At 37.1% G+C, this 24,051-nt stretch overlaps 2 protein-coding genes and 1 long non-coding RNA gene across 7 annotated transcripts; 1 reads left to right on the top strand and 2 right to left on the bottom strand.

Annotated features, from left to right (window-relative positions):
• Window positions 1-444: 444 nt before the first annotated feature.
• LOC130509250 (uncharacterized) lies at window positions 445-12,497 on the bottom strand. Its single transcript, XR_008943378.1, has 2 exons — window positions 5,190-12,497; window positions 445-1,098 (listed from the first exon to the last, which is right to left on the bottom strand). It is a non-coding gene; the product is annotated as an uncharacterized LOC130509250 (long non-coding RNA).
• Window positions 12,498-16,898: 4,401 nt separating this feature from the next.
• LOC108844254 (heterogeneous nuclear ribonucleoprotein 1) lies at window positions 16,899-19,408 on the top strand. Its single transcript, XM_018617475.2, has 5 exons — window positions 16,899-17,221; window positions 17,307-17,383; window positions 17,484-17,730; window positions 17,810-18,893; window positions 18,976-19,408. The coding sequence occupies exons 3-5, from the start codon at window positions 17,509-17,511 to the stop codon at window positions 18,987-18,989; spliced, it is 1,320 nt and encodes a 439-aa protein (XP_018472977.1). The 5' UTR covers window positions 16,899-17,221; window positions 17,307-17,383; window positions 17,484-17,508; the 3' UTR covers window positions 18,990-19,408.
• A 2,253-nt stretch (window positions 19,409-21,661) lies between these two features.
• Window positions 21,662-23,978, bottom strand: LOC108847835 (uncharacterized). 5 transcript variants are annotated; one of them, XM_057005009.1, is made up of 3 exons: window positions 23,956-23,974; window positions 23,509-23,584; window positions 21,662-23,032 (listed from the first exon to the last, which is right to left on the bottom strand). In XM_057005009.1, exon 3 carries the CDS (start codon window positions 23,022-23,024, stop codon window positions 21,792-21,794), a length of 1,233 nt encoding a protein of 410 aa, XP_056860989.1. In that variant the 5' UTR covers window positions 23,025-23,032; window positions 23,509-23,584; window positions 23,956-23,974; the 3' UTR covers window positions 21,662-21,791. The 5 variants fall into 5 exon arrangements, with proteins under 5 accessions (XP_056860989.1, XP_018476687.1, XP_056860990.1 ...); XM_018621185.2 differs by lacking the exon at window positions 23,956-23,974 and adding an exon at window positions 23,708-23,871; XM_057005010.1 differs by lacking the exon at window positions 23,956-23,974 and adding an exon at window positions 23,708-23,865 and having other exon boundaries at window positions 23,493-23,584.
• Window positions 23,979-24,051: the final 73 nt, after the last annotated feature.

Raw genomic sequence — 24,051 nt, 5'->3', positions numbered from 1 at the left:
TGGAATGGTGGCTCTTTTTTGTTCTTGGTCAAAATGGAATGGTGATCCAATATGGACAAAACTATTTATAGTTGACCCTGTGCTTTTGTTCTTGAAACCAAAAGACTATAATTATGTTAACTATAAGACAATAATATGTTTTTTTATTTGAATGTATATAAGTTTCTGTTCCTGAAACATATTAATTATTCATTCTACTAGGTTTTGAATGGGTCACGATACAATGGTGATACTAAAACAAACCATTGTATTATATAGATGTCATAGTTTTTTTTTTTTTTGAAAAAAGATGTCATAGTTATGAACTTATAATATGTTATTTTTGTTAAAAGCGTTCATATTGCAATATTAATTAGGTTTATAGATTGATCGCAGTATGCTACATAAATGTTCTATCCGCTCGATAATCTTAAGGGAAAATTAGAAAAATAGGACACTTTGAACTTTGATTTGTCACCTTAAGATTTCTGTAAGATTTTTTAGGAAATTAGGATTTATATTCTTTTTAATACCATTATACCCTTCAATTTATCTAATTAATTTTGATGTTTTGTAGTTTTTGTCAATTTTTTTAAAAAGAAAAAAGTTAAAAAATCAAAAACAGAACGTAAAAAAAAAAGAAAAAAAATCGTGAAGAGGTCCTCAACCGCAGGCTCCTCCACCGTTGTCGTAATCACGACTCAACGGCGAGCTCCTCCACCGCGACCAAGCTCTCCTCTCGTCACAAATCGAAGATTAAATCCACTGTACTCAGTCCCACCACGTGGTTGTGCTCATCGTTGGAATCAAGCTCACCATCAAGACTCCTCATTGGAAAGCCCTCTCCTTCGCCTCTTCCGGGAGTCCATATCTCCTCGTCGCGACTTTCCTTTCCCCACTAAATCATTGTCTCGTCAAGCTCCAATCATCATCTCAATCCCATGGATAAGGCGTCTTGAAGCTTCGGAGTTGTTCAGTTCGTAGCTTTCGCCGCCGCATCCGTCTTCCGGAAGCTTGTGAGCTACAATGGCCATTCTTGGCTGTTTTGCAACTCGGGTCCTTCATCGTTTGATTATTTTAATATTAACCCCAGACTTTCTATATTGCAGAAACAACCTCCTGAAATAAACCAAATACTTTAATGTTGTAATTTATCCCTACGAATAATTTCGCGAATTATTTTAGATTTAGAAAACGTCTTTAACCGAATATAGAAGTTTCCAAATTTTCACGATTTGCCTGGAATATGTATACTATCTAAACCAGAATAACATATAGTAGGTGGGACATGTATTCTATCTCGAGGCGTCATATAAGGTAAAAGGCAGAACACGTTATGGTACGTAATATAGCCGAGCTCTAACGTTGAGTCACGGCTATAACTCGTTATCAAGCTGTAGGTACACCGAAGACATATTTCTTGATTATAACATAACAGATTCTATCTTAGCCACAAAGGTTAGTTTGCGGTATATAGCTTAGATATAGATATGTATAAAACTTAGAATCCGGTTTATAAACTAGCTAGACGACCAGAATGAGTATTCTAACTTTAGGTAGAAGATGAAATAAAATATGATTCCAATTTTTTTAAAAACAAATGTAAACATATATATTGACATACTTATGTATCCAACAGTTTTTATATTTTCTAACATTTTTAAAATTTGATTTACTATTTTTTTCCAATAAAGAAGGGTACAAAAGTCCAAAACTGTCAAAAATATGAAAAATCCTATTGTGACAATCAAAAGTTGAAAGTGTCCCATTTTTCCAATTCTCCCTAATCTTAAACTAAACCTAAAGTCTTTTAAGGGTTTATAACTGTACATATTTCATCAAATGCTTTCACACCAGGTTAAACACAGCTTAATCACAGCCTAAAGTCTTTAAGACATTCTTCAGAACTCCCACGTGCACAAATTTCAACAAAGAGACACTCTACCCCCAAAATGTTCGGAGTTCTTGTTGAGGAATCGAGTTCCGTCAATTCCACTCCGATCGATTCCGGCGAACTCCGACGAACCAAGAACACACACAATTGACCCGGTTCATGGTGTTAACGAACCGCTACATCCGGTTAGGACCTTTCGGTCCCCAACTTCCATAGATGAAATCAGAAACCACCTCCGACGGGTTTGTACACGAAGATCACTCACCACCAATCACACTCTGATTGGTTTACAAGGAAAAGAGAATCCTAAAGAATGAGACTACCCAAGACCCCAAGAACATACAACCTCTCTGTATTTCTTCTCTCTCTTGGTCTCTCTCTCTATCTCTCTTGAAGCTTGGAGCTCCGGTGAAGAAGACGATGACGTCGTCCCTCACTCTCTCGCCCAATTGAAAACCAGAAGACTTTTGCCTTATAAAGACTCCAGCTCTTAGTCATAGCACATGCCTCTCACGTGCTCTTAAAATCTCTCCTTTAGTAGACCTTCTAGATGAGTCAAAGTGTTTGCCACACTTATGCTATCAAACGTCTTCTTTCTACAATCTTCAAGCCTCTTCTCTTTATCAAGTTGGATCATTATCTCACAATCTCCACCTTGATTCAAGCTTGAGAACATCCTTGTAAGAGCTGCCTATCGAACCCATTTGACCCGGCTCTAGACTTGGCATTTCATCTTCATGTACCTGCATAAGTCTCACTCATACAACCCAAAACACAGTAGTAAATTTAATCCCTAAACTTACTGCACCATCAATGACACCAGACACTAGTCAAGCTCAAGCTCAATGATCACATAAGTAAACACGTCCCTGTTTGAGCTCTTGACATCTCCATGTCTCCTCCTGAGCTATACCTGCTTCGACACATTCCTTTGCCAAGCTAAACTCTCATTGATCATGTGTTTTCATCATCTGGATACCTGAGTTAAACCACTCAGAAACAGAACATTAACAAGTAAAGTGATCATCTCAAACTTGTTAATATCCAACAGAAACCTTTCCTAAGCATGACTGCTTATTAGGTTAGTCAATCACACAGTTACCACTATGGTTTCTGTCACAACCATCAGCCTGTTAAAGTGATTGAGAAAACTTAACCTTTCTTCCTGCAACATGATTCTTCTGCTATAGCTGTTTGTTTCTGGTCATGTGCACTGACGTTTAGAAACAAACTCCATTGAATCACTTGCAAAGGTTCTTGAATCATACATGCTTCAACCTAAAGCAATCCTTGATTCATACCTGCAAAACAATCTCAACCAACAATATGTCAGTTTAATTAAAACCTGAGATTGAACTTACAGTCACTTGTTGAACTCTTAAGCATCACTCTGCTCCGATGTTGTTTCCAACATAACACGCCGTCTAACTCCACCTCGCTAGAAAGACTTTCGAAGCAATTATCTCTACTTAACCTTGTTCAAAAAACCCTTCTGCGTCATACTTGCTGCGAACCCTTTGTACCACCATCAGTACAATGAACCCATCGTCTAACTGTTAACTCTGCTAGACTGACTCTGGATGCAACCCTGGCGCAAGCAATCTTCCAACAGACCTGCATCAACAGCTTAAACCTCACTGCTGATTTCTCCTTTCACCCACGTCTCACACTAACAGCCTCTTGTAGTGCTCCTGAGACTTCTCTGTGCACCAGACCTTAAGATATCTCCTCTAGAACCCTGATATCTCTTCTCTGCTGTGCCACCCTCTCACACCTTTACTTGTATGAGAAATCACACCAGACTTGGTGTTTGCATCACATTCTGTCTCAGACCCAATCAGTACCTCTTTCTTATTCATTTGCATTCTTCAAGCATGCTGAGAATGCTGCTCCACTTCAACGTGAGTATAACTTCTCTGTTCTCCTGAGACGAACTCTTTCTTGTGATGCTCCAAAGACACAAGTAAAACTCACTTGTTCTTTACCCCAATGCAGTTTGACTTCTCTGCATTTCCATTCAATCATGAATGCCTTCAGTTGCTTAACCTTCTGAGATGACCATACTTCATTATCCTTTTTCCTGACTATGAAGCTCCTTTGCATCGATGCTACTGAAACCGTTCTTGCAGACCCTGCAACAGACTTTGCAACCAGCCTCTTCAACGTGTCCCCATCTCAAATATTAACACCACCATCTCATTATCCTTGAGATGCCTGCAACTGTACACTAGATGTCACTACCGCCAACAATTACTCCATCAGAACTGAGCAGCCTCCACTTTTACCTCTGATGAAACCAACCTGTGACTAAACCTATTGACATCTCTTTCTGAACTTGGATCCTTGTCTTCTGCAGACTTTTATCACCCATGGATCCTATCAGAAAACAAATCAGTGACTCATTCCCTATTAACTTTTCCTGCTGTGAGCTACCATCCTCTGAAAACGTCTGACTTCAGTACTCCACCTGCAACTCAACATCTGAAGTAGCCGTGCTCTTCATTTATTTGCAGAGACTCCACCCGAAGCTTGAATCGTTCAAAGCTTCATATTTTCTCAGCTTTAGCTCCACCTTTCACAGTTAATCATCACTGACTTGAACTTTAACCATGGCGTAATCCTTGATAATGTGTCTCAGACTGCACACTCATTATCACTGCAGCCACTGCAACAAATCTTTTTAATATCAGAAGATCCACCAAGACGCTTCCCCTTTGCTTCCTTACGTCACTCAACTGAATTGACCTTGGCTGTTACTATCATTCCCTCCGTGAATGACTGCACCTGTTATATCTCCTTGACATCTTGACATTACTTGAGACTTTCTTAAGCAGAGCCTTAGCCTTGAGTCTATTGTCCAGATCTCCACATAACCAGCAACGCCATATCTCAGTTGACGTGTAAACTAGAAACCCAAAACCTCCACTGGTTTCTATACCACTGATTCCACCATCAGTTTCACCAAGAGTAATCATCTTCCCTGTCAAGGTACACTACCTCTGTGTCACAACAGCTCTAACCTGAGCTTGTCTCAGTTACTTCAAAACAGAGCTTGTAGCTTCAGCTCCCACATGAGCATTAATGTATCAGCAAATCAGGCTGTCTATTTGCTTTACACACGTCTCCTCTGCTCCAAACTGATTCCCTCTTGACTTTGATAACACTCTTTGCCTCCTTCTCGCTACTGATAGAGACCTCTTTGAGTTGTCCAGCTCGGTTATTCCCTCGAACAGCTCCAGCTCGAACTGTTCTTCTTTTCCTGTGATTACCTGCAAAATCAGAGCTCAAATGTATGTTAGATAAAATCTGATCATACCTGTTTTGACTCTGCCTTGATGTCCTTGTAATTCATATCCTCTATGAAGAACCATGCTGACTCCCGACATCTTCTCCACACATTATAATCACACGCTGAACCCTCCATCTGATGAGACCATGCTGAACCTTGAACTCGTTGATACTCTCTGGGTTTCTTCTCAAAAACTCCTCTGAAAATAACACTGCTCCACAAGTTTTTCTTTGCTGCCACTGAAAACTCCAATATGATCTTGTCTCAGTCTCTGTCCAGCCATTGTTACAGAACATACACGTTCTTCATGTTCTTCTCACAGACATAAATCTTTTTTTTTCAGATTTATTTTACTTCAGCAGCTTCCTTGCAGCACTCCTTTAGACCATATGTGGACCTCGAGATTTAACGTGCAGCACTCCCTGGATCAGCACGCCTCAGAACTCACCATCTACTGCTTCACAAAGCTCATAAGACAAACGCCTTTCACTTTGATTCACCAATCTGAACCTCACAGATTTCACGATCAACCTCTTGACCATGTGAACCACGTTCTGTAGACTTCTCAGACTTAACCGTCTGATCTTTACCTCTGAGACTAATCAAGCACACAACCTTCACTCAAATCTGTACCATAACTTGAAAACCTTCAAAGTTATTTCACTGCTCTCATAACCTGTTTTCTGATCTTTATCCATACTCAATACACCATATATTCTCTGAACTCTGAAAACCCGAACTGATATATAAGCTTCCACCAACACACAGTAGTCAAACCTCCTAAGGCGTCCCCTAGTCCTTTGATCTAAGTGGTTACTCCAGCTTATTACCTCAGCAAACACTTGAACACCAGCAGCATCTCATCCTTTTACACCAAGATTTAACCAAAGAAAACAACTTGAACCCAGTACAACTTTGGCTATCTTCTTTTGTAAAACTAGTATGCCGCCCTTATGTTCTTACCAGTTTCCTGTTCTTTGAGATTCACAGACCATGAGTACCAGAAACATCAACTCTGAGATTTGAGCCTTACGCTTGCTCGATTCTTTCTTATTGCATAACCCTGCGTCGAAAGCTCTCAGCCTGGCGTTGAGACATCCTCCTCGCGTTAGCCTCAACGAACACACAACCCAGAACACGAACAAAACCTCATTGCTCCACTGCTCTTCCTTCAGTCTTGACTGATTTGTGCTGACCAATCTTGAAGCCTCCAAGATCATCTACCGACCATGCTCGCAGTAACAGTGCCGCTTCATCACCGAGAGTAGAGAGATTAACTTACTGCTCCATGATTTCACCTTCTTGAAATCATCACCATCACTGAGTTTCTTCACCACAAACATGTCTTCCTTCAAGACCTGTGATATCAACATGAACCCAACTGATATCTTCTTCTTCCTCAAGCTTGCGACGTTTCCGTAACGGTGACTCCTACGGTGCGTCTTCTTTGACGTTGTGATGATGAATGTGTTCATCGTTGATTCTGTTTCCTCTTTCCAGAACCTACAATTGCTAATCACTGAGACTCTCCATCGTAGAACTCTTTCTGGCTCCATAATTAACTGATTCAAGATCAGTCACCAAGTGATCTCGTGATATCATAAACCCGTAACGCTTCATCTTTCTTCTTCCTCCGGTTCGTTCTTGAGTAATCGACGAATCACTTGAGAATCCGAAGCTAATCCGTGCATCGCCATAACCTTGCGCTCTGATACCACTTGTTGAGGAATCGAGTTCCGTCAATTCCACTCCGATCGATTCCGGCGAACTCCGACGAACCAAGAACACACACAATTGACCCGGTTCACGGTGTTAACGAACCGCTACATCCGGTTAGGACCTTTCGGTCCCCAACTTCCATAGATGAAATCAGAAACCACCTCCGACGGGTTTGTACACGAAGATCACTCACCACCAATCACACTCTGATTGGTTTACAAGGAAAAGAGAATCCTAAAGAATGAGACTACCCAAGACCCCAAGAACATACAACCTCTCTGTATTTCTTCTCTCTCTTGGTCTCTCTCTCTATCTCTCTTGAAGCTTGGAGCTCCGGTGAAGAAGACGATGACGTCGTCCCTCACTCTCTCGCCCAATTGAAAACCAGAAGACTTTTGCCTTATAAAGACTCCAGCTCTTAGTCATAGCACATGCCTCTCACGTGCTCTTAAAATCTCTCCTTTAGTAGACCTTCTAGATGAGTCAAAGTGTTTGCCACACTTATGCTATCAAACGTCTTCTTTCTACAATCTTCAAGCCTCTTCTCTTTATCAAGTTGGATCATTATCTCACAATCTCCACCTTGATTCAAGCTTGAGAACATCCTTGTAAGAGCTGCCTATCGAACCCATTTGACCCGGCTCTAGACTTGGCATTTCATCTTCATGTACCTGCATAAGTCTCACTCATACAACCCAAAACACAGTAGTAAATTTAATCCCTAAACTTACTGCACCATCAATGACACCAGACACTAGTCAAGCTCAAGCTCAATGATCACATAAGTAAACACGTCCCTGTTTGAGCTCTTGACATCTCCATGTCTCCTCCTGAGCTATACCTGCTTCGACACATTCCTTTGCCAAGCTAAACTCTCATTGATCATGTGTTTTCATCATCTGGATACCTGAGTTAAACCACTCAGAAACAGAACATTAACAAGTAAAGTGATCATCTCAAACTTGTTAATATCCAACAGAAACCTTTCCTAAGCATGACTGCTTATTAGGTTAGTCAATCACACAGTTACCACTATGGTTTCTGTCACAACCATCAGCCTGTTAAAGTGATTGAGAAAACTTAACCTTTCTTCCTGCAACATGATTCTTCTGCTATAGCTGTTTGTTTCTGGTCATGTGCACTGACGTTTAGAAACAAACTCCATTGAATCACTTGCAAAGGTTCTTGAATCATACATGCTTCAACCTAAAGCAATCCTTGATTCATACCTGCAAAACAATCTCAACCAACAATATGTCAGTTTAATTAAAACCTGAGATTGAACTTACAGTCACTTGTTGAACTCTTAAGCATCACTCTGCTCCGATGTTGTTTCCAACATAACACGCCGTCTAACTCCACCTCGCTAGAAAGACTTTCGAAGCAATTATCTCTACTTAACCTTGTTCAAAAAACCCTTCTGCGTCATACTTGCTGCGAACCCTTTGTACCACCATCAGTACAATGAACCCATCGTCTAACTGTTAACTCTGCTAGACTGACTCTGGATGCAACCCTGGCGCAAGCAATCTTCCAACAGACCTGCATCAACAGCTTAAACCTCACTGCTGATTTCTCCTTTCACCCACGTCTCACACTAACAGCCTCTTGTAGTGCTCCTGAGACTTCTCTGTGCACCAGACCTTAAGATATCTCCTCTAGAACCCTGATATCTCTTCTCTGCTGTGCCACCCTCTCACACCTTTACTTGTATGAGAAATCACACCAGACTTGGTGTTTGCATCACATTCTGTCTCAGACCCAATCAGTACCTCTTTCTTATTCATTTGCATTCTTCAAGCATGCTGAGAATGCTGCTCCACTTCAACGTGAGTATAACTTCTCTGTTCTCCTGAGACGAACTCTTTCTTGTGATGCTCCAAAGACACAAGTAAAACTCACTTGTTCTTTACCCCAATGCAGTTTGACTTCTCTGCATTTCCATTCAATCATGAATGCCTTCAGTTGCTTAACCTTCTGAGATGACCATACTTCATTATCCTTTTTCCTGACTATGAAGCTCCTTTGCATCGATGCTACTGAAACCGTTCTTGCAGACCCTGCAACAGACTTTGCAACCAGCCTCTTCAACGTGTCCCCATCTCAAATATTAACACCACCATCTCATTATCCTTGAGATGCCTGCAACTGTACACTAGATGTCACTACCGCCAACAATTACTCCATCAGAACTGAGCAGCCTCCACTTTTACCTCTGATGAAACCAACCTGTGACTAAACCTATTGACATCTCTTTCTGAACTTGGATCCTTGTCTTCTGCAGACTTTTATCACCCATGGATCCTATCAGAAAACAAATCAGTGACTCATTCCCTATTAACTTTTCCTGCTGTGAGCTACCATCCTCTGAAAACGTCTGACTTCAGTACTCCACCTGCAACTCAACATCTGAAGTAGCCGTGCTCTTCATTTATTTGCAGAGACTCCACCCGAAGCTTGAATCGTTCAAAGCTTCATATTTTCTCAGCTTTAGCTCCACCTTTCACAGTTAATCATCACTGACTTGAACTTTAACCATGGCGTAATCCTTGATAATGTGTCTCAGACTGCACACTCATTATCACTGCAGCCACTGCAACAAATCTTTTTAATATCAGAAGATCCACCAAGACGCTTCCCCTTTGCTTCCTTACGTCACTCAACTGAATTGACCTTGGCTGTTACTATCATTCCCTCCGTGAATGACTGCACCTGTTATATCTCCTTGACATCTTGACATTACTTGAGACTTTCTTAAGCAGAGCCTTAGCCTTGAGTCTATTGTCCAGATCTCCACATAACCAGCAACGCCATATCTCAGTTGACGTGTAAACTAGAAACCCAAAACCTCCACTGGTTTCTATACCACTGATTCCACCATCAGTTTCACCAAGAGTAATCATCTTCCCTGTCAAGGTACACTACCTCTGTGTCACAACAGCTCTAACCTGAGCTTGTCTCAGTTACTTCAAAACAGAGCTTGTAGCTTCAGCTCCCACATGAGCATTAATGTATCAGCAAATCAGGCTGTCTATTTGCTTTACACACGTCTCCTCTGCTCCAAACTGATTCCCTCTTGACTTTGATAACACTCTTTGCCTCCTTCTCGCTACTGATAGAGACCTCTTTGAGTTGTCCAGCTCGGTTATTCCCTCGAACAGCTCCAGCTCGAACTGTTCTTCTTTTCCTGTGATTACCTGCAAAATCAGAGCTCAAATGTATGTTAGATAAAATCTGATCATACCTGTTTTGACTCTGCCTTGATGTCCTTGTAATTCATATCCTCTATGAAGAACCATGCTGACTCCCGACATCTTCTCCACACATTATAATCACACGCTGAACCCTCCATCTGATGAGACCATGCTGAACCTTGAACTCGTTGATACTCTCTGGGTTTCTTCTCAAAAACTCCTCTGAAAATAACACTGCTCCACAAGTTTTTCTTTGCTGCCACTGAAAACTCCAATATGATCTTGTCTCAGTCTCTGTCCAGCCATTGTTACAGAACATACACGTTCTTCATGTTCTTCTCACAGACATAAATCTTTTTTTTTCAGATTTATTTTACTTCAGCAGCTTCCTTGCAGCACTCCTTTAGACCATATGTGGACCTCGAGATTTAACGTGCAGCACTCCCTGGATCAGCACGCCTCAGAACTCACCATCTACTGCTTCACAAAGCTCATAAGACAAACGCCTTTCACTTTGATTCACCAATCTGAACCTCACAGATTTCACGATCAACCTCTTGACCATGTGAACCACGTTCTGTAGACTTCTCAGACTTAACCGTCTGATCTTTACCTCTGAGACTAATCAAGCACACAACCTTCACTCAAATCTGTACCATAACTTGAAAACCTTCAAAGTTATTTCACTGCTCTCATAACCTGTTTTCTGATCTTTATCCATACTCAATACACCATATATTCTCTGAACTCTGAAAACCCGAACTGATATATAAGCTTCCACCAACACACAGTAGTCAAACCTCCTAAGGCGTCCCCTAGTCCTTTGATCTAAGTGGTTACTCCAGCTTATTACCTCAGCAAACACTTGAACACCAGCAGCATCTCATCCTTTTACACCAAGATTTAACCAAAGAAAACAACTTGAACCCAGTACAACTTTGGCTATCTTCTTTTGTAAAACTAGTATGCCGCCCTTATGTTCTTACCAGTTTCCTGTTCTTTGAGATTCACAGACCATGAGTACCAGAAACATCAACTCTGAGATTTGAGCCTTACGCTTGCTCGATTCTTTCTTATTGCATAACCCTGCGTCGAAAGCTCTCAGCCTGGCGTTGAGACATCCTCCTCGCGTTAGCCTCAACGAACACACAACCCAGAACACGAACAAAACCTCATTGCTCCACTGCTCTTCCTTCAGTCTTGACTGATTTGTGCTGACCAATCTTGAAGCCTCCAAGATCATCTACCGACCATGCTCGCAGTAACAGTGCCGCTTCATCACCGAGAGTAGAGAGATTAACTTACTGCTCCATGATTTCACCTTCTTGAAATCATCACCATCACTGAGTTTCTTCACCACAAACATGTCTTCCTTCAAGACCTGTGATATCAACATGAACCCAACTGATATCTTCTTCTTCCTCAAGCTTGCGACGTTTCCGTAACGGTGACTCCTACGGTGCGTCTTCTTTGACGTTGTGATGATGAATGTGTTCATCGTTGATTCTGTTTCCTCTTTCCAGAACCTACAATTGCTAATCACTGAGACTCTCCATCGTAGAACTCTTTCTGGCTCCATAATTAACTGATTCAAGATCAGTCACCAAGTGATCTCGTGATATCATAAACCCGTAACGCTTCATCTTTCTTCTTCCTCCGGTTCGTTCTTGAGTAATCGACGAATCACTTGAGAATCCGAAGCTAATCCGTGCATCGCCATAACCTTGCGCTCTGATACCACTTGTTGAGGAATCGAGTTCCGTCAATTCCACTCCGATCGATTCCGGCGAACTCCGACGAACCAAGAACACACACAATTGACCCGGTTCACGGTGTTAACGAACCGCTACATCCGGTTAGGACCTTTCGGTCCCCAACTTCCATAGATGAAATCAGAAACCACCTCCGACGGGTTTGTACACGAAGATCACTCACCACCAATCACACTCTGATTGGTTTACAAGGAAAAGAGAATCCTAAAGAATGAGACTACCCAAGACCCCAAGAACATACAACCTCTCTGTATTTCTTCTCTCTCTTGGTCTCTCTCTCTATCTCTCTTGAAGCTTGGAGCTCCGGTGAAGAAGACGATGACGTCGTCCCTCACTCTCTCGCCCAATTGAAAACCAGAAGACTTTTGCCTTATAAAGACTCCAGCTCTTAGTCATAGCACATGCCTCTCACGTGCTCTTAAAATCTCTCCTTTAGTAGACCTTCTAGATGAGTCAAAGTGTTTGCCACACTTATGCTATCAAACGTCTTCTTTCTACAATCTTCAAGCCTCTTCTCTTTATCAAGTTGGATCATTATCTCACAGTTCTTCATCAACAACCGTTCTTGTGGGTTATGCCCCCCGATTTTGATAACTATTTTAAGTATATTTATTAGGATCATTTTTTGCAAGACAGATTATGTTTTAAGTGCGTAACAAATCAGGAACCTCGTGTCAGTAACTTAACTGGTGTTCTCATTAGCTAGACACCCCAAAAGAAAAAGTGGTCAAGTTCACAAGTTCGAATATGAATAATAAATAGACTTAACATGTTCTTTGATCAAAAAAGAAAAGAAGACTTAACATGTTCTAATCCCAAACCCACAAAGATTATGGGCCTAAACTGAGTTCATAACTTTCTTGGTTACCTAATAAGATAAAAAATGAGTGACTATTGAGCACCAAAAATATTTACTTGGTGCAATCTTTAGGCGGAAAACATCTTAAGTCTAAATTCATTATCCCCACACCAAGAAAAAGAAAACAATATTCGAAAGAAAAGAAAAATAAGAGGTAGAATATGTGGTTATGTGAAAGTGTTGTCACGCTCAAAGTTGTTGGAAAAAAAGAAGGCGATTACCATCGTTCGTTGAACCAAAAAAGAACGATTGCCACCGTCCACATTTGGTATATTCTTTTTTTTTCTTATATAAATCATCGTCTCCTGCTTATTTTTGTTTAGATTTTCTAACATGGGTAGCAGATAGGCCTAGTAGCAGACCCATTATATGTATGACCAATAGAGTCAGAATTATAACAATAACGCCTAAGCTATTATTTTTATTTATTTTTATGATTTAAGCTCTAAATAAAAAAATGGATCAAACATTACAGATCAAACGGATTAAAAAATAAAATTAAACAAAAATGTAATTAATAGTAGAAGCATAAATTAAACGGATCTAACAATTTTGAAAAATATATATTTGAATGATGAGAATGATAAAGTAGTCTAAAATTTTATAAAAATTTATAATTTATCTAATTAAGTATATTTACTTAGCATATATAGAAAATTACTCTATATTTATTTTGAGCTTTAAAATTAAATATATCTAATTATAGATGACTTGAATAATTATAATCTTGGGTAAACTAATATTATAATATTGAGCTTTAATTAATATGAAGTAACACATCAGTTTTATAACATTTAAAATTATATAAATTTTTATTGGAATATATTTTTATATTAATTTGAAATTGTATACAACTATTTTTATTTACATAGCTTAAACTAAATTGACGTATGAAAACTAGTTAAATAAATTATATAGACTAGTTAAAATGGAATTAGAAAATAAATTTAATATATATTAAAGATCAACTGAATTAGTAAATTCAAAATAAAAATGGTTAAATAGTTCTTGTACTTAAAAGAAACTCTAAAACATAAAATTAAAAATTAGACTATACAAAACAGATCAAATTAATAAAGGAAGTAAGAGAAACACCAAAAACATTCTATAAGTGTTGTGTAGTTACTGTGTATAGTGCAAACATCAAAGCAAATTAGATTCTAAAATGCAAACATCAAAGCAAATTAAAAACAATTATTTTTGTTTATATTTTTCTTTATTTTTACTTACTTTCGTTTATGTTTTTCTTGATTTTTATTTATATTTTACCTATTTTGTTCACATATTATGATTTTTTTTGTCAATTTGTTTTAATTTGCACTAAAAGGAATAAAACCACCGACTGTTAAATAATTAAACTAGTAGTCTTTACTCATCAACTATACGCTGTAAATATATTATTATTTTATCTTCAGCATGACTTTTGTTTTCAAACCAACAAAAACATAGCAAATACCTAGGAAAATAAAATTAGCTGCATGATATATTTTTATCAATTTTATTTTACCCAAAAAAAATCCATATACTTTAAAAAATATCCAAATACACATAACCATGCATATAAGAGTTTTCTGAAACCTTAAAAGATTGATTAAAAATTCACTTTTCCATTTCTGTTAGGTATAACGTTTCTATAATTATGAGATACAATTTGTTTTTTGAACTAGTAATCTCAGAAGCTATACTGGAACCAAAGCAACAATTAACGTCTGGAACCCAATGGTTGAATACAGTGCATCTGAGTAGCTACGTATCTTGGAAGATTGTGATACACATGATCTCAATACTATAGAAGTTGGATGGCATGTATAATAATTTATGTAACTATTACTTTTATCAAATTAATTAATCTCATTATATATGGGGTTTATAAAAATGAAAATAAGAAAATACATATAGAAAACCGAATTAATTTTTGGTAGTAATTTTTGTTTGTTTGTTTGTTTGTTCAACAGTAGTAAAATTTATAAGATTCAATTTTTTTTTTAGTGAAAGAAGATCAAATATTTCCCAAAATAATAGTAAGCTTTTAAAAAAGTTATAGAAAATAAAAGCAGCATAAAAATATTGTTAAAATATGTTTAACACTATTTTTATAAGAATAAGCTACAACTAAAAGAATTTGGACAAGGAGAGGAGTGGCTGGCAGTAAAGATCAAATTAAGATCGTGTACTATTACTAACAATGATATGACGATATACTAATTGTCTAATATACAATTGATAAATAGTTTACCAAGCAGCAGAGCTTACCAACACCATTAACTCGTATGTAATGAAACAGCCTTCAACTTTCTTGATGACCAAGTTTAGTGATGGCTCAACTGTTGCTTGTCTAGTTTCTGTAACAAACTTATCTCTAAACCATGCATTTATGTTATTGATAACTGTGGTTCACGAGTGATAGGATACAACGATACGGTACACTAAATCTAAGTAAAGAGAAATACTGCTTTTATTTATATCTGAGCATATTACAATATCATGTGAAAGTTAAGAAAAAAACAATGTTGAAACAAGAGAGTGTCTATTGGAACATCTGGGAATCAAACTTGCCATGAGTAGTTGAGTTGGTTATGTAGATGATATAGGGGACCAATTGAAGCTAAAGAAAAACAAAGAAGACTCATTCTTATTTACATATATGTTTAAATATATATACTTATTTTTTAAGTTCAAAAATAATATATATATAGTTATTGGCTCCTTGTATCAATCAATTTGAGTTTGTGTTTCGGTTTGAGTGTTGAAGAATGAAGATTATCTGATGTATTTTATCTTCTTTTGATTTCCTTCATGTAAGGACATCATTTCAATGTTGAATGTCTAATTATGTTCTCTTATGTTGCATCTCAATCATAAAACGATCAAATACGGTGCGAAAATGTGTGGTGTATCATTAAAAAAAAATTAGGTAAGAAAGAAAATGTTAAACAAATCTAAAAAGGTTGTTCTTGCAAGTTGATAAAGCTTGCAACAAATTTTAAAAGAAGAAAGGAATCAAAAAGAAAACGTTATTATAATATGTAAAACGACAACTTTGCATGAAAAAATAAAATTCCAAAAAGTTGTTGTCCTTGGCATAATCACACACCACCACCATCATGTTACACCGAGAGAACAGTTGTTTCAATCTCGCATAATTATATAAAATTATACTTTTAATAGATATCTAGTAACCACGAATTACACTTATTTGTTTCATATATATATATATATATATATATAAAATTTTAATGGAAATGCCCTGTCATCTACTCATCTTATGAACCAATATTATTTCGAACATTTCCTGATTTATTGACAACATTTGATGATAATTTTTTAAATACTGAGAATCACTAAAAGTGAGTTGTCTATTAGACAAGTATCACAAGAACTCCACAATGTTGCAAGAGGTGATTATTGCTTGTTTATAATGCGTCCCTTATTAGATACTCAATAAACATCATTATACTAGAAAGATCATTTAGGCCAGTCTTTGCCTACACACAAGACAAGTTGTATACATGTATAAGGGTACCTTTATTCTCTCTCCAATGAACGATGGTTATTTTATATCATGATGCCATTCTTACAGTTTTTGTTGTCTACCCAAAAAGTTCGTTTCAGTTGCACTAAGTTTTGAATTCGAGATGTCAGGATTCGAGTCAGAACTCTGACACCGCTTATATATAGAATCAAGGTTCCTAAACATTACTACATATGGCTGCCTCACAATTATAGTTACTCAGATATATATACACCATTTTTATAAGAGATGACATATAATGTAATGTTAGAAAAACATTGTTTAGGAAAAAATATAAAAATGGTTGTCCAAAAAAATAAAATAAAAATGAAAATAAACAAGTCATCATGGTTTTAAAGTTATGAAAAATGACATCAACTGAAAAATGTTGAATTACAACTAGGTAGTCTTCTTCAACAATCTTGTAAAAGTATTTCTAAAAAGCTAATAAATTAAAAATCTCAAAAAATTGGAAAAGTTAGGTCGCAATATACATGATATTATGGGTCTCCATGATAGTAATATTTTAGTCATATAACAAAAATATATTTAATATCAACTATCTCAGTTGCATTCAATTTAAGCTTAAACATGCCTTGTTTTTATTTATTTTAGAATTCAGTTATATATAGACTTGAAAACTGTATAAAGTTATAAAAGAAGGAAGTCGTCATCAATCTTCTGTCATTTCTCATTAAGACCTCTCTCCCTCTCTTACAAATCCCCTAAAAAAAAGATGCTTAAACCATAAGAAAGCCAAATCTCAAATCTTTTTGCCTAAATATTAGACTATTTATTCTCCATAATTAATTTTTAATTACCAAAAAGAAGTCTTCTTAATGGAATATTAAGGCAAACCATTTACAGATATCAACAAAAGGAAAGGTTTTTAATAACTTTGAAAGAGAAAGAGAGAGAGAAGATGTTCTTAAAAGGATGAATGAACAAAACATCCTCTGTTTCTCTCTATTCACATTTCCTCATCCCGGTCTTCTCCATTAATGGTGATTCTTTCTCAAAGTTCAAATTTTTATCTTCTTGGGTTTTCTGGTTTTATGATTCTGATGATGATGATGATGCATTTTTCAGATTTCAAGAACACCATTTGATCAGGACAACAACAAACAACAAGATCAGGTTCCGTCTTAGATTTTCAGACAACAAAAGTATGTTCCTCCACGTCTTTGCTTTTTTTTTCTCTTTTTTTTTTTCAGTTTTATCTGAGACGACTCTTGCGATTGAAGTTAAGTTTGAATTGTGTGGTAGGCAGAGGAGAGGAGCTAAGAGAGAGATGGAATCGGATCTAGGGAAGCTCTTCATTGGTGGCATCTCATGGGACACAGACGAAGAAAGGCTAAGAGAGTATTTCACCAACTATGGTGAGGTGGTCGAAGCTGTGATCATGAGAGACCGTGCCACGGGACGCGCACGTGGCTTCGGATTCATCGTCTTTGCTGATCATAGCGTTGCAGAGAGAGTCATCTTGGAGAAACACATCATCGATGGCCGCACGGTACCCTTCTTTTTAAATCTTGTCCAATAGATCTTTAGGAGAATCAGAAGAATCCAATATTGTTGTTGTTTGTTTCTAGGTTGAGGCCAAGAAGGCTGTGCCTAGAGACGATCATCAGCAGGTGTTGAAACGACACGCTACTCCTATGCACCTTATGTCACCTGGTGGCAACAGGACAAAGAAGATCTTTGTAGGAGGGTTACCGTCTAGCATTACAGAGGCGGAGTTCAAGAACTACTTTGATCAGTTCGGTACAGTTTGTGACGTTGTGGTGATGTATGACCACAACACGCAGAGGCCAAGAGGGTTTGGCTTCATTACTTTTGATTCTGATGATGCTGTTGATAGGGTTCTCCACAAGACGTTCCATGAGCTCAATGGGAAGCTAGTTGAGGTCAAAAGAGCTGTCCCCAAGGAGGTCTCGCTTGTTTCCAACATCCGGAGCCCGCTTCATGGTGCTGCTAGTGGTGGTGGCGGCTATGGAGGTGGTGGGGCTAATAGGATGACTGTTAATAATAGCTACTTCAACAACTTTGCTCCTGGACCTCCTGGTGGTTATTACAACAATCTAGGAGGAGGTGGCTCTGTTCTTGGTGGTCGGTTTAGTCCTGTTATTGGTAGCGGTAGATTGAATTTGAACTTGAATCCTAGCTACGATGGAACAGATTCTTCTGCGTTTGCGTTTAATCGTTTCCCTAACAACCCTTACTTCAACGGCCCTTCTCCAAACCGTTACACCTCTCCAATAGGGCAAAACAGAACCGAATCTCTATACAGTTCTTCTAGCAACATAGACTTGTGGGGGAACAGAAGTGACCCTGCAGGTCCTGGATGGAACTTGAATGTGTCTAATGGTAACAACAGAGGGAACTGGGGACTGCCTTCTTCTGCTGTTGTTGGTAATGATGACAATGGTTATGGGGGAAACTTCAGGACTGGCTCAGGACTTTCCGGGTCCCCTTTTGAAGGTTCTTCTATAGGGGGGTTGTACAGAGGCGGTTCGGTTTATAGCGACTCAACGTGGCAGCTACAGCAGCAGCAGCTACTACCACAGTCTTCTCAGGAGCTAGACGCTTTCTCTTACGGTTATGACATTGACAATGTAGGCTCAGACCCTAATGACTCAGAAGGTTACAATGTTGGAAATAGACAAACTAATAGAGGTAAACAACACATAACTTTCTTTTGTTGACTTTGATACATTTGATCAAGATTGTAATGTTCTGATCTGTGTTTTGTTTATAGGTATTGAGGCATAGGTTATCAATATCGAAAGCAAAAAGATGTATACAGTGCAGAGTTTGAAGAGGTTCTCATGACAAAGGAAACCAACTTTGTTGATAGCAGTTTTTGTTTTCTTACATAAAAGATAAAATATCTTAGCAGCAGCCAGAGATATACAACAAGATGAATGAATGAAGATTTGCTTTCAAAGTTCTTCTCAAAAGTTTTTTTTATAATGTTTTACTAGAAATAACCAAACAAAGATCGTAGACTTTTCGATCAAGATTCTTCAGGGTTCTATGCTCTGTTTTGTACTTTTAATTTTTATTTTCTTCTTTTTTTTTCCCAATGGAATTGTTCATGATATTTTACATTTAGTGTGGGGAAATTATGTTGTAAGAGTATGAATATTTTGTTGCATATTCCAACAATGAGATATATTTACTTTGGTATATTTTCTTTTATATTTACTAAATGTGGAAGAAAATTTATGAAAACTCTTTTTAACTTTAGATTTTTTTTCAGGTAAACAAACAGTGGTATTCCATACTCAATTAGGAAATAAACTAAAAAGAGGTAGGACCAGATAAATAGAATAGACTATTCTTTTTTCAAAAAAGTTGATAACCCAATAAAAAGTTTAAGAACATGCAGACACAGGTCCCACCTCACTAACAAAAGAGTGTAAAATATTATCAAAATACTATATAAATTTGCAAACGGCATATTCACCAAAGCTAATGAAGTGATCCAAGTTCCCCCTCAAGGTATGGACATTTCAGTTTAATTATAGATTCGGTTTGGATCCGGTTCGGTTTATTTAGGTTTAGGAGGTGTTATTGGTTAGTGGATTTAAAATTAATTCTCTAGATTTTATAATGTAGTGTTATTCAATGACTGATTTTAAATCTAATATCAAAATCATGTGTTATTGGTTATTGTATTTAAAATATCTTTGTTAAAAGATTTGAAATCTAGTGTTATTGGTGGTTGTATTTAGAATATCTTCATTAAAAGATTTGAAATTCATTGTTATTCAATTAAAGATTTAAATGCAATATTTAAAATCTTGTGTTATTCAAGTTTTTTGATAGAAATTTACAATTCATTTGACTTGAAATATTTTGAATGGATTTAGATAGCATTCTATGTGTAAAATATATGAGTCAAAATCTAACCTATTACCACGTGATTTTATAGACAACTTCTATTTAAACCAAGATTCATAAAAACATATGACGTAATGAACCCATCTAGTGGCAAAAAATTCACTTCAAACCAGATTATCTGTACCTACAAAATATATTGAATTCTTTTTATAAAGTCAGTGTCTCCTATTGTGTTTATAAAGTTAGCATCAAGCATTTTCATCGTTAATTTTTTATTTTTCATTTGATCAAACCTAGAAAATAACTTTCATCATTTGACCAAACCCAGATTTTCTTTGCATTATCAAATTGCAGAGAAGAATATACGAATGATACATATATAAATAACTTTTGTAAGAATTAACTTTTTTATTTTTAATAATTTTAGAGTTTGGAATTACAATTCATATTAGAACTCTCTTAAATGAATTATAATTCTGTTAAAGAAATCAAATGATATTATGTTGAATTTATAAATATCTAAATAAATCATATATCTTTGATTGTAAATGAATTAAAAAGTTAAAATCTAACCTATTTGAAATCTAATAGAGTTGATTTCAACTTATATAACCAATAACACCACCTTAGAAAAATCTTAATTAGAGTCAACTCAAATTAGTTTGGTTTGGTTGTGTTCGGTTTAGTTTGGTTTTATTTCGATTTGGTGCATTTTTTATTCAGTTTTTTGGTTTAGTTTGTATTTGGTTTGGTTTAATTCGGTTTTGTTTGTATTTGTTCGGTTCAATCGAATTAACTTTTTTAAAGTTTTTCTAGTTTTGTTAAAAAATACAATTTACAAAAACATAAAAAATCATCATTGAATACTAAATTATTATTTTCTTCATATTCAAATGTAAAGCTAAACATCACAATAAAAATTTAGAAGATGTAATTCAATAATTATATTATTATCTTCAAACCTAATATATTAACAATAAATAATTTTCTGTTTTGATGTTAATGTATGAGATTTATATTTTTAGTTATATTTATTCTAGTTTTAGAAGTAAAATTATAAATTTTTGTTTAGATGTTTAGTCTAAATGGTTAAATATATTAAATTATAATATTATTAGTATATTGAATTAATTTAACTAAAAATACTTTGGCTTGTCAGTTTGGTTCAGTTTAAAACCAAATCAAACCGTCAAACCCAACCATTTGGATTGATAAAATTTCGAACCAAATGGTTTAAACATAGAATATGATTTGATTTGGATCGGTTTGCGTTCAGTTGGGTCGATTTAGTTTGGTTAGATTCGTAAGAAAGAGTAGTTTAAGTAATCAAAACCATTATCATTCTCTGTTACCGTATGATAATCTTTAAATCCTATACCAATATTACTGTTAGATCCCTTTATCATTTTTACCCCAATGGTGCAAAGACAGACAAGCATCTTTTCAAGATCCTATGAAAAAGACACTTCAACTAACCAAAGAACATGCAACCATTTGTTTTCAGAGAGCTGAATCATTGGACCATTTGCCTCTATCTCTCTCACTCTCCCCACCTACCTAATCTATGGGACCTCCTCTTGTGATGGTCACACAGAAAAAAAGCATCAAGCAGACCTAATAGAAGATACAACATCAAATAGTAGTAGTACATTATCAAATTACATTATTAGGAGATTAGTCTTTCTTCATTAGAAAAAGTCTAGGAGTGAACTTGGTAAAAACAGATGCTCAGAAGAAAGCTCTGCTCCCATAGAACACACGAGATCCTTTGTTGCTGCTCTTTGGTGTTGGCAGCTTCTGAGAATCACCAGAGCTTGAATCCTCGGACACTGTTGGGCTATCAATGTCCAGAGGAAGCTTCATCTTAGCAAGTGAATCAGTAAACTGTTGCATGCTTTTCATGTACATGTCGACTATATCCTGCTGCACCACCTTTGACTCTGTCTCAACCCTCCTCACACTGATGATAGGTTTCACAACAGTCTTCTCCTCGGTTGATGTCTCAGCTGAAGCCTCACTCTCTGACTCCTGAGAATCCGCTTTGGAGTTCACCAGAGAGAGATGATCACGGTTTGGTGTTTCTGTGGCGGAGTGAGCTGAAGCGTGAGGAGAAGCAGCTCCATTTGCTGCATTGCTGCTGCTCTCAGGTGAATCTTGCTTCATTACAGAAGTGACAGAACTGGTTACATGCTTCTCAATATCAGAAGTTTCAGACTCTATAGTGGAACAGGACATCTCAATGTACTCAGAAACCATCTTCTCGTTTTCATTTGCAACATTAGGATCAGGAAACTCTATCTTCTCCAACTCATCCGGAACTGATTCAGACCCTTCTTGATTCTTGATAGCTTCATCAACAGAAACAGAAGAAGCCATAGAGGGAAAAGCCATCACTTCAGGGTAGGACCCATTGTAGGAGAGAGACAGCTGAACAAAACCAGCTGGTGAATGGTACAGATCAGTGGAAGAAAGAGAGAACTCTTTCTCAAGTTTCCCATTCTTGAAGAGCAGCTCAGACAAAGGAACCAAAGCAAAACCAAGAAGCTGGTCTTCGAGATAGTTCTTCACCCTGCTCATCATGTAAATCTCACACTTGAGGGAAGCGTCCAAAGCCCTGACGTCAAGCTTGACTTTGTCGTCGAAAACAGGATTCCTCCCACCACCGTTGATGGTTTTGGTGGAGACAGAGTTTTCAGGATGGCTTGTGAGGCAAAGCTTGGCGTACACGTCTTGCTTGTGGTATATGCAAATGTTTTGGATGTCTCTTGCCTGATGCACATAAACCTCAAGAGTACCACCAACAGGGTCTTGTTGTTGGCCACAGCTGATGGAATCTTTTCCATTGGATTTGATGTTGTTTGATTGGTTTCCAGAGCTCTGCTGCCTCTGCACAGAAGTTGTGATCTCAGTCTCGGGTTCACCAGTCTTGAATGGTGAAACAACAGATTGTGGGGAGTCCATTGCAAAACCTAAGAAAACAATTGTGCAAAAATAAAAGGCTAATTAAGTATTAGTTTTCTCTTTCATGCTTTTTAGCACAAGCTAAGCTAAGCAAAGCAGAGCTATTTTATCTATACATGAGAATTTCAAGAACAATGAAACGAGATCTCTTCCCCTAGTTTCTAACTCATTATAAAGTCACTCAAAATTCAAGATGGAGCCATAATCAACAGATCATAATTCAGATAAACAAAGACATTCAATAAGAGATAAATTTCGAGAAAACAAGAGTCATGTTTTAGGTACAAGTCTTAAATTTTCAATTCAAACTGTAACCAAGTCAAACGATTCATGAGAGTGTTCAATAAATAAAGAAATAGACGTTATGTTAGTGACATGATAACAACGCATGACCTTAACTGAAAGCTTTAAACTTTTTTTGCTTGGTCCAATCAGATAAGAGAGCACAAACAAAGAAAGTGTGATTACTTTTAAAAAAACTTGCCTTGAAATCCAGAACCAAGCTCTGATCCTCTCAGCTAGGTAAGAAGAGAAGGCAGCTGATTTGTCTAACAGAGAAACTTTAAAAAAAAAGAGAGTTAAAAGACAAACTCGTAGTACTCGTGTAAGAACAGCAAGCAAGCATGTGAGTTGCATAAGAAAAGTTAGAAACAAACAGAACAGTTTTCAAAACAGAGACTTACTAAATGCAAAACAGTTGAAAAGAGATTGGAACTTTAGGGGTCGGTTGCGAGAGGAGAAATATATAGAGAGAGAGAAGGTTAGGGTTTTGGCACATTCACTTCAATGCCAGCGCGGACCACTAAGAAAGTGTGGGGCATATAGTCACAAAATTCAACTGTTTCGGCTGTGAGAAAAAGAAAGTAGATTGAAAGGTCTAAGCTTTTCCACGAGACCGTTAAGTAAAAAAAAAGAAGATCTTAAAGCTTACAATGATACTTCACGCGGATGAAATCACATAGACAGAGCTGTTTGGAAGAAGGAAAGCTATGATGAGCTTTGCTTGGTTTTAAATTTTTTATAGTTT

This window comes from Raphanus sativus, chromosome 3 (assembly GCF_000801105.2).
Source record: "Raphanus sativus cultivar WK10039 chromosome 3, ASM80110v3, whole genome shotgun sequence".
Classification (NCBI taxonomy): Eukaryota; Viridiplantae; Streptophyta; class Magnoliopsida; order Brassicales; family Brassicaceae; genus Raphanus; species Raphanus sativus.
Note: the sequence above shows the minus strand (reverse complement) of the source record. Positions and strands in the feature narration are given on the sequence as shown.